General features: G+C 43.0%; 1 protein-coding gene across 1 annotated transcript in view; it reads right to left on the reverse strand.

Annotated features, from left to right (window-relative positions):
• Nucleotides 1–11360, reverse strand: part of ST5 (suppression of tumorigenicity 5) — a 106184-nt gene that overhangs the window by 1950 nt on the left and 92874 nt on the right. The window contains exons 14-17 of the mRNA XM_009288800.2: nt 3905–4082; nt 2768–2809; nt 1647–1758; nt 407–646 (exon numbers count right to left, since the gene is read on the reverse strand). Of these exons, the coding sequence (XP_009287075.1) occupies nt 407–646; nt 1647–1758; nt 2768–2809; nt 3905–4082 (572 nt within the window). The remainder of the gene's footprint in view (nt 1–406; nt 647–1646; nt 1759–2767; nt 2810–3904; nt 4083–11360) is intronic.

The raw sequence follows: 11360 nt of genomic DNA on the forward strand, positions 1-11360 counted from the left end.
GCCCCCGGGCGCGGGCGGGGGCTGGCTTTGAGGGTTGCCTGCGGCAACCTAAATTTAAATTGACCTTCTGGCTAGCTGGGCTCTCTCTTATGAACGCTTGCACGTTTTTCCCCCCCGAGCACTGGCAGGCGGCCTCTGGGGCGGTTTCCCATCAGGGATGGGCCACGCCCTTCGCAGGATCGTTCCCAGTTTCGCCATTCCCAGATGTGAATATTCTTCTGGTTAAAGCCTTTGCACTATCACCGCCACAGCTACAATCGAGGCCCACAAGAAGCGGACAGTGTGTTTCAGGAGATTTGTCAGCCGTACAGAGTTTGCTCAGCCCTGACAGTCGATAGAGACGCTAATCATGGGACCTGTGCAAAACACAAGTAACCCGCGCTGCGGGAAAGCAAGCCACCCTTACCTTTTGCCCTGCATTTTCTCAGCTCTCTGTCCTGGATGAAGCCAGCAAACATTTGGGATTCCATGAAAACTTCCAAGAAGCGGCGGATACTCTTGGAGGCCACAGATTTACGGAAAGCCTCCCTTTGGAAGGCACGCTCTCCTTTTTCATTCTGGTTTAGGAACAGGGAATAATGGCCAACTGTCTCCACAAAGAATCGGATAAAAACCTCAGACACTAATCCATTCAGGGTGTTACATTCTGCAAAATAAGGCAGCAATAAGACACCAAAATCAGCTGCTACCAGAGCTGTCAGCATTGTCATCACACGGGGCCAGGTACTGTCATCTAGCGGTGTACTGATGCCGTGCTAATAACTGAAAGGACTTGTACCTGCTCCTTGCAGGCCTGGTTATACATCAGATAGGGTAACAGCTCTATAATCAAGAATGCCAGTCTACATAATTGGTGTTTCATAACCAAGATTCAATGAGAAATACAAATCCTCAGGAAACAGCTCAGAAAATTAAAAATTTTGTGTGCGCTTCATCAAAATTATACCTCATTATTTTAACTCTTGAGTAAGTTTTCTTGAGAAGCTTCTGAATGACTCAGAATTAAAATGTTTGCTCTGGGGATAATAAGTCTTTACCAAGAACTGATCAAAAAGGGTACATTGTAGAATTTGGGTTTTCATCATTTCCGAGATGTTAAAATAGTTTTACATATGTAACACAGATGAGTAGAAATAAATTTCAAAACAATAGGGGCCTGTTTCATACCTTTTAACCACAGGCATCTAAATACACCCTGGGCTGTTTTTATAATTGCTGGAGAGAAATATGAACCTTCAGAGGCAACTCAGCCCCTCTTGCACTGAAACTATTTTCTGGAGGTACCTGCTTCTCTCCCCTGAACATACCGAGCGCCAAGAGCAACTCCAAGCTCAGACACACCCCTAAGCGTGTATAGTTATCTGGATTGAATTAGGGCCAAGTTAACTGCAAACCTCCAAGTAAAGCTTTAGAGGTACTCATGGGAGTGCGTGTCCTTTACAAAGAAATTAAAGTAGATCGCTGACAATGTATTACTGTGGGTTGATGCTATCAGTCCCGTTCCCTATGTGTTCAGAGACTACCTATCTTTGATGTCGCAAAAGGTATTTGAGTAGTAAAGTCCCATCTTTCTTTCTCCTGGATGGAAAGTCACACTACTACCTACATGCTTGTTTATACAAGTCCCTGTTTCCAAAAGAACTTACCATCATCTGAATCACTATCTGAATCCTGATTTATCAGTTCATTCTTTCTCTCTAGAGCCTGCTCCAGAGCAGCTTGCAATTTTCTAGGTAATAGTGTGTCTTCATCATCCATCTGACAGAGGGAAAAAAAAAAATTTTAGATCACATTAATCTATGCAGCAACTACAGCAAATACTTTTGCAAGGTTTAAAATGCAGAAGAAAAACATTTTGTATCTGCTACTGTCATGCCTACATAAACAAAATAATGAAAATCTATGTGCAACTATCATATATTTCTAAACAAAATTTCTTGTCACTCCTAATGAGATTAAAGTCAGGCATGATAATGCAAAGAGCAAGGCAAACATGTAGAAACTTGGAATCAGCTCTTTACCAGACAGAGAGTCCAAATAGTTGTTTTAACTAAATACACATCATGCAAAGCCTAGCTACGTGTACACACAGCTGCTCTAGTTGGTTTTAGGCAGCTTCTTTGGTTCTTGACAGTTGTTTTTACTTATATTCTAGTATATCTTGTTTTCTGGGTTTTCCCCCTGTTGCTCTCTTCATCTTATTTAATGCTTGTTCAGCAAAAGCGAGTACACACAAGAATCTTAGCTCTGCAACCACTATTCAGCAGCCATATCTTCCAGGGAATCGTACAAGAAAGTTTACTCATCTAACCTGCAGATTGTTATTTTTGAAATTATTTAGTGCCACATTACTATCAGGATATGGTGATCCTTCATCTCCCTGTTCACAAGGCTCCTGCTTTTCCTACCGCATTAAACTATTCTTCACCTTTCCTCTCTCACTCAGAAACTTCTATTTGCAATTTTGTCCTTTTCACCTCCAACAGTGTGAGTTTTCTTGCTAACGTGATGTTATCACCTTTGGATGTTTTCTTTGCACTGTCAATACAGTTCTTGATTTCTTCTGACAGTCACAGCCTCAATCCCTTTTGCATACCTGAAGAGTAGTACTTATTTGCAGGTGAAACAGAAAATGAGCACTTTTTTTTTCTAATCTCTTTCCCACTGCACAATTCCTGCCAAATATCTCTAATCAAAGAAACCTAATCATATTATAGGAGTAAACAGCTTGCTAGACTACATGGCAACATTTCGAGCTTTACTTTACCTGTCTGATGAATCGATCAGATCCCAGGTTAACCATCAAAGCCTAAAGAAAAGAAAACACTATAGTGAAATACATCTGAAGAGACAGAAAACATTCATGTCTGCCTTTTAATAGCGAAAGATCATCTGAACGGTCCCAAGCCTAAACATGAATCAAATTCCTACTGTGAAACAACAGGTTGTGTGCTTTATAAAACAAGAAAAGTTTTTCTTTAGAGCTTGAAGTCTAATTTAACATAGTTAGATACAACAGGTATCATACTAGATTAATATGTAAAAAAAGCTAATAGGGTTAGGTGGGTCTTTTTTCTTAAACCTAAGCAAGTTATTGCTAATCATTTTTGTTAACGTGCAGATGAAAAGTATTTCAGAGGGGCTTAAAGAAAACGGTGTCATTTGAGGCAGCAAGGCTTCTGAAGGGCAAGGGTGTGAAATATTAATGATAATGAAGCAGCAAAGGTGAGAGACAGAGCTAGGAAGATGTGGGAGAGCAACATTAGGAAAGTGGGAGGAAAACAGAGCAGAGATTTACATGGGCCAGGGGCACAGAGAGCCTTGAAGGCAAGCACAAGAAAAGAAAATTTCATAGAAAAATGACAGGAAACTAATAGGAGTAAGAGAGAAGAGTGTACCCTTGAATGTTTTTGTGGTATTTTACTGGAAGAGCTGATGAAGTGCAACTCTCATTTGATTTCCAATATAGTATTAACAAAATCTTAGAAGTAAAAAAAAAGCCTTAAAGGTTTTATTTTCTGTGCTGGCTATGGCTTCAAGCACAACTGCCATTTGCATTAATAGGTGTCATAGCAGATGGCACTTAGTGTCTTCCTCTTCTTGTTTCAGGTACAACAAAATGAGATCAAATCGGCATATTTACACTGTACTTACTTGTTGACCAGGTTAACATTCACTTCTCTCTGTCAAGGTGCCAGGTATGGGAAGAGGGGTGGAATAAAGAGAAGACTAAACCTACTACTGCAGTTTTACCAAGAGGCAGTTGCCCATGAGAATTAGGCAGAGAAGAAACAAAGAGGCAGATTAAATATCAAACATGTGAGGATTTATGTGTGAATGGCAGGCCCTCTCCAGGGTGAGGCCAGCTTTACTCCAGGCAAACAATTCTGGTGCCATCTCCTACCTCCTCTACGGGCAGCTCCTTCAGTTTGGGCAGAGAGCTGGAGAGCAGTCCCACCAGGAAAGGGGTAGGGCAGCACACGATGTCAATCATGGATGAGGGCAGAACAGGAATGAAGGTGTGCTGCCAGGAGAAGGGGTACAGCAGGGCCACCACGGCATGCGAGCAGCTGGAGAGGGTGCTGGAGAGAGAGGAACAACCACGTTAGCAGAGGTTCTTCTTTGTCCAGAACACCTACCACCTGCTGATAAACTTAGCGTGTTAAAATGCAAGTGCCCAAGGGGCTGCCCTTCTATCACTTCTGACTTCAGATGGCCTAGGTCCCCTTCCAGTCCCTACCACTTCTGTACTGTGCAGTGTGGTAGTTCCTCCTGTGCTCGCCTCTAGGAGACTTGAAACTAAAGGTAAAAAGCTGGAACCAATTTGTTTCATTATAGCAGTCAGGAGACACTTTGATCTAGAAGACGAAGTTTAATGTTCCTGGCAGCACTCAGTAGCAGCCACTTTGAATGATGCTTAAAATCCAAAAGCAACTTCAGTTCCTAGCTATTACGACCATGTCAGTAGTAAAAATGCGTAATACTGATGTTCTTATGTTGAGCACTAATGCACAAACAAGGGAAAATGAAAATGAAAAATAAAATAAAATTTAAAAAAAACCTAAAGAAAAACTCTACTAAATCAGATGTAAAAAAACCCCTACAATCAATACTTACTCCAAAGGAAATCTAGTAAAAGCAATACATTTTTCAAAGTTTGTCTATTTTTGTGACAACAGCATATTTTTAGTATAATACATTTTAATGGGCTTATTGACCAACTCCAGTGATAAAGGTATTAACCCTGCTCAGTAGAGTACTCTAAAATACACGTTGGTATCCCCTAAACATTAAGGCTTCATATCATTCGTGGAAAATGTCTTGCATACATTGTCCTTCCATCTACTGAATCTGATTCCCTTTTACAGTCACATGGTTTCCAAATGTTAAAAATAAAGGAACATCATTACCAAGCTAGCTTTAGCATCAGGGGAATAAAGACAGGCTTTCCATTTCAGAGCTTTGATTTTGGACTGAGTTACAACGTCTGCTTCTTGCAGGCTGAGGATGACAGAAATTTGGATTTTTACCCAGCCTAGCATGACTGAGCTAATTTTCTCACAGTGCAAACTTCTGCTGTGCTTAATGTAGCCAGAAAGAACTATAAATAACTAATAACTTCAGAGCTGTTACTGCTTGAGAATGCTGGGGAGAAATGCTGATTTCTTCTGCTGCAAGACTTGTTGGCGACTTTAGGTGGCATCAGACCTCTACTGGAATAACCCTCGCGAGCATTTTCAGTTGTGGACTATTCCAAGGCCAGGAGAAAGGTTTCACCTGTTTGTTCCTGTCAGTGATTAACCTTTGAAGTTTGCTGAATAGGAAAAGTGAGAATTAGAGGACAAAGAGAGAAAAGGTTGAGGAAGAGCAAATGCTTGTCTTTTACTGCAAATATCTGTTGGGTTGGGTTTACTTGACATTTCTTTTAAGATCTATCAATCACAGCATGTTTTTATAACATATGTTGCCTGACACAGGTTCCTTGTAAAATGACGCGTTTCTCTATTTTTTTTTTTATAGCAGGCAACAGTACTGCCATTGCCTCATATTTTGGTCTCGGGTGTCTACCATAGGAAGCATGGTGGTGTGTTTCAGAAGAGCTGTGGAGCACGGTACAGACTCCCAGCACTTTCTCAAGCTCACTTTAATGACTCTGTGGCATTTTCAGCTACTACAAATTCAGTCATCTTAGCTGAGTGACTAAAAAAAGAGCCACGTTAAACTAAAAGTAGGAAGATGAACATTCTTCTGATATTTGGTTAGTATTTATTTCCTTTCTATAGAATGCCCTTTTGTAACTTGTTGTTTTACACACAGTGCTGTGACGTAAATCAGCCCCTGCATCCTCTCGTGCGTGCTATTCCCACGCTAGGGGAGGCTTCAGGCTCTGGCGCGGGACACTGGTTTCTCTTCCAGAGCTTTCCCGGGGGCTGGCGGGGGCAAGGCAGCAGCAGAACGCAGCAAGTGGCCATGGGGGGGGTGTCCTGCAGCAGCACCCTGCTCTGCTCTGCCAGTGTCCCGTGGGTCACACATCCCCCTTGGCCTGTGCATTTTAAGGCTCTGCTCACAGTTTTTCAAAACTCAGCCTCAGAAAATCTTTCCCTGTGAGATGTCTAAGGCTGACCCCCATGAAACACTCGCTCCGAACTTTTAATCCTCAGAATAGCCCGCTGCCCTCCCTCCCAGACACTGCTCGTGCAAAGGGCAGCAGGAGTCCCACATGCTGTTACTAAACTCTTGCTTGTACAAAGTGCCTGTCTCTCTTCCATAGCTGGAAAGATTCGTAATTAGAAAGGATACACATCTTTCACTTCAGTGTGAGGTTTTCACATTCTGTAAGGTCAAATTCAGAGACGATGGATGTAAGGGAACCCCCAGTTTAAATCTCTAAAATATGGTTCAGGTCCTTTTAAAAGGGTATATTCATGAGAAACGTGTTTGGTAAATTAAAAAGAAAGCCCTACCCTGGGAAACCAAGTCCACTCCAGTTTTTCCTTTCAAGATGCGCAACCCACACATTGTCCCACTGTTCTTGTTTGTAAGAAATAAGAAGTAAGGTCAGATGATTTATTTTCTTTAAGGTGTGCGAAGCACACAAAGTAAAGCAACAGAATAGTCAAAGAAATTAGATTTTCAAAATGTTTTCATTTTTCATAGTCCAGGGCAGTTTTGATAATACAGAGAGCCAGTTTTTAAAGTGGGCTTTTTCATTTGGTCTGTGCAGTTTTACAGGAATGCTGCATGAATTCTAGCTGTCGTCCTACTGGAAAACACTTCTTATATTACCCATATGCAGGTAATTTTATACATGGGCAGAAGAAACCAAACTGTTGCATGAGTCACGCACTAACGAGGAACATAAAACATCACATACTTCAGAGGAGAAGCACTGCCAGAGTCGTGCCCAAGTGGGAGACACGCTATGATGATCCCAGGGCTCCAGCCACCCCCATACGGCACGGGGCCAGCTGTGCCCGGGGTCCCAGCACTGCGCTGGCAGGCGGCTCCCTCCCCCCCTCCCTCTGATACGCAGGTAGTGCCGCTGCCCCGTGCCCGCAGCACTAACGCCAGGCTCTCATCCCGCCCCGGAGATGTGGGCTACTCTGCTGACGGGAAGAGGCAGCCTTCTGCTCAAACCCAGCAGGTCTCTCTGCTCTGTCAGCTACAGGCTGTCCCATACACACATTTAACTGTACACATGGAATAAGTCTACTAACAGTAATTGACCGTGAAAAGGTGACTGTGTGTGCAGCTTTTGTGGGATAAGGGAATTTTCTTACATACAGATATGTAAGACTATTATCTAGCCATACTACACAGCCTACGCCACTGAACTCATCCCATTACCCTGTACTCATCCCAATAATTTGCACTCCGCTAAAGCAAAATTAGTGAACAATTTCTAGAAAAACACCCAGTTTCGATTGATTTCAAAACACAGGCAATCTACCACTTCTCCTTCCAGTTTTTTTCCATGGTTATCATCTTGTTAAAAATTATTTTGAATTTGCCTAGGTTTTGGTTCTTCCTATGCCTTTTATTCACTAGATTAAAAAAACCTTCAGTGTTTGACCCCATGAAAGTATTAATATAAGTGTATATAGTCTTATTGAGACATTCTTAATCACAAATTTCTGACATTTTCACTATAAGTCTATCAATAATTATAGGAAATTGGAGACATTTTTCCTTTACATTTACAAAAATACAACTTGAGAAATCTTTTCAAATATGGAAAGGCTACATTACATTAAAACATCTCTTGAAGAGACAGATCTTCTATCATGTTACAGACAAAAGATGACAATGCTGCTTTCCCACTCAAATTTGATTTCTCTTCCTCTAGGCTGTTTTGTTTTCCAAATCATTTTCTCATGATAGCACATAGAAACTTTTCCTTGTTGTGTACTTGGCTGTGGAGACGCAAGGCTCAGACTAAGAGCCAAGGCACAGGAATTTCAGACATTAGCGTGACTCAGCCAAATTGCGGGGACTGCTTGTGAACATGGTTTAGGCCCATGTCAAAAGCAAATTAATGTGACTTAACTTTGACTTAACAAGAACATTTACCATCCTTTAGATAGGAAGATGTCTGCTATCAATTTCTGGGTTGGTCAACCAACAAATAACCCCAAGTCTAGGCTATATTAATATCTATTCACAGCACAATTACCATATTCTGAGAAACACACACTGTCCGCTGTTGAACAGTGAACAGACACTGCCCTGGCTGCGGGGAGCACTGCCGATGCGGATGCTATTGCTGGATGTGTCTGTTTCAGAGAACCATGGCTCATTGCGTACAGCAAGTCACCAACTCTCATGAAATGTTAGTCATATTCAGTTACACATAGTGCTCACATTGGAAATATTCCACAAATACACTTGATAATTCTCTTTTCTCTATAATAGCCAAAAGTTATATTCCTTCTCACTTCCCACTTTACCACCTACAATTTCTCACAGACCCAAGGGAGCCTCACACCCTGAGCATCTCCTAAGTCCACAACTAAGCCTCTAGCACAGACAAACATTTGCTGGCAGGGCTCCCTGATCCTACCTTGCTACTCTCGTGCATCTCCACAGTCATTTTGGCATTTACATTGAAGGAGGGGAAGGTGAGAATATCCCTTCCCCTTCCTCCTCCTCCTCCTCTCCCAAGGGACGGACAAATTTACTCAGCCAGGAGGGGAGGGAGGACCACCCCTTATGAGCGGGGCCAAGCCACACAGTGGCTCTGTCACCCCAGGGCTGGTGCCAGCTCTGTGCTATGCCGATGCTCTGGACCATGCACAGGACTGGGACCGATTGTCAGAATCTGGTCCCTTCGGTTCCTCGGATGGAGAAATGTAGCCAAAAATGTAAATTCACAAAGAAGCGTTTCCACTGCCTGTGTTTACTTTTCCACAACCTCTTCATGTTTCTCATTTCTCCCTGCTGATTTAATTACGTTACTCTGTCCACATTTGCTGAACTCTTTCATCTGCTGTGTTAACACATACATGCTCCAGCCCCAACTGCTCTGTGACTGAGTTACCTCCCTGACCCACATCCTCTCGTTTGCTTGGGAGAGTTTCCTCCCACTTGAGGTTGGAGTCTGGAGGCTCCGTCCTTCCCAGGAGTAATACCTTGACTCAGGTGGGTATTAGACACCCACGTGCCTCATCACAGGCCATGGCCGTGCTTTTTTGTGATAGCTCCTACTCTTGTGCCATTGATGAACTGTGTAGCAAAACCAGATGCCTGACACTTCCCTCCTACACCCTTCAATACCTCCCCAGATCCTGGATTAACTCCAGTCTCTGAGAGAGAGAAGTCTTTGACAATGCTGCAAGATGGTCTGAGAGGTTTGCAGAGGACTCTCTAAAAGGCTCTTGGAAAAGGCTACAAGGCTGAGGATTCAGCCCATCTCCCCTCCAACACACATGGACTGCAGACACGGAGGGGAAGGACAAAGCAGAAAAATTGAAAAGCATCAAGTAAAGAGAAAACAGAAGTAAAAATTGTAGCAGACTGCTATAGTTTGGATGGGAGATGGAGTGCATGTAGGATTGCTGTTACTGTGCAGGCAGTAATTCAGAGCAGAACTGTGCTGTGCCAGATACAGTGCACACCTAAGCTCTGAAAAAATAAAGGTTTCTCCGGGTAGATAAGAATAAATAATAGCAGCGCTTTTATTCAGGTGGATAAGACTAAGTAATAGCATCAGGGACAAGATATAAATGAAAATGTATCAGTACCATAAGTGACAGTCTCCATACTCCAGCTGTCTCGCTGTCATCAGCTCATGCAGCATTCCTGTGGAAGGTCAGCTTTTAAAGCAAGCCCTTGAGGATCCCTGGCCTGTCGGAAGAGCTGGCTGACAACGGGGAGATGTTACTGCTTTCTCCCTGCTCCACAGTGTGGGTACTCAGCCCCAGTATTCCCCTCAACACCCAGGCACCCTTCTTCTGAGGCTGGGTGCACCCAGATCCCCCAGATAAATGGCTTGTGCTTCACTCTTGGGGCTGCTGTGCTGTAAGGACGTGTGTTTCATTAACCCAGATACCACCAACTACTCACCAAAGAGGGCAGGGAGGAATAAAACGAGAAATCAAGAAAGTCTGTGATACAATGGTGCAGGACATCTCCAGTTTTCTAGCCAGTGTAAAAGTGTCAGACATGGCAGCGTTTCTTCCCATGCAAAATTATTGCTGATTGTTTCTCTGTTACCACTCTAGGATGTTTAAAAAGGAAAAAATCTTCAATTCCTCTCTTTTGACTCAAACCAAAGAAATTACATGTTTTTGCAGCTTTTTAGCAAGAAGACCTACCCCGTGAACATTTCAAAATAAAATCATGTGAGTCATTGTTGCTAGAGGAAAAGAGCACAGCAATGGAGCCATCTGACTGCACGGCTGCGGCCCCAAGTTCGGGAATGTGCAAGCACACGCGCTCAGGAACAACAGGCACATTCAGAGGCGCAGCACTGGATGCAGAGAGGGTGGGGAGGGGGCCGTGGCAGAAGATGACTGCAGGAAGCATACGGGATAACCTTCTCACCAGGAACAACATGAAGCAATAAATACCTTCGTGCTTGTAAGCTAATACTGAAGCAAAGCTGAAATGGAGATTTTTTGAGAAGCGAAGCTGTCATGGGTAACATCACTGCTGATTAGGGATTAAAACATACCTCTGTGTGTTCATGTATAAGGCCTGCAGTTACTGACGGGTCTGGGAGACCTGCCTATTTGTAGGATTGCTTTCATTTGTAAGGCACCGTTTTCACATGATCAGGATTCAAAATTTAACTTGTTTTCACTGAAATTTTTAAGCTTGTGTGTCTGCCTCTGGATAACTAGTTTGTTTTCCAATTTCAGGCAAAATGATACAGAATCATAAAGTAATTCAGGTGGGAAGAGACCTCAGGATGTCAGCTGATACAACTCCCTTGTTTGGCATCAGATCAGTTTGCTTCCAAAGCCAGATTAAAAAAATGTTATTTTATTATATAAAATATCTTTGCTGCCCTTCTCTGTGAAAGGGTGGCATACTTTGGTGGCAAGGACTTGAAGGCTGGCAGGAGGGGGTGGCCTGTGTGCCAAGGACTTCTACTAGTGATGTCTAAACTCACTCTGATTTGGTTATGTTAGAAGCCATCTTAAAAGAATAATTTTGTGCATACTAAAAAGAGATTTATTTAGCTGCTAATTCCTTCAGAAGAAATTGTTCACACCAAGCAGCACCTTCCCTTCCATTGTAGCTCGGGGCTACACAGAGAAATGGGAGGCTCAGCTGGGAGAGGAAGAAGGGAAGGGAAGGGAAGGGAAGGGAAGGGAAGGGAAGGGAAGGGAAGGGAAGGGAAGGGAGAGAGGGGAAGC

This window comes from Aptenodytes forsteri, unplaced genomic scaffold, assembly GCF_000699145.1.
Source record: "Aptenodytes forsteri isolate BGI_AS27 unplaced genomic scaffold, ASM69914v1 Scaffold8, whole genome shotgun sequence".
In the NCBI taxonomy this organism is placed as follows: domain Eukaryota; kingdom Metazoa; phylum Chordata; class Aves; order Sphenisciformes; family Spheniscidae; genus Aptenodytes; species Aptenodytes forsteri.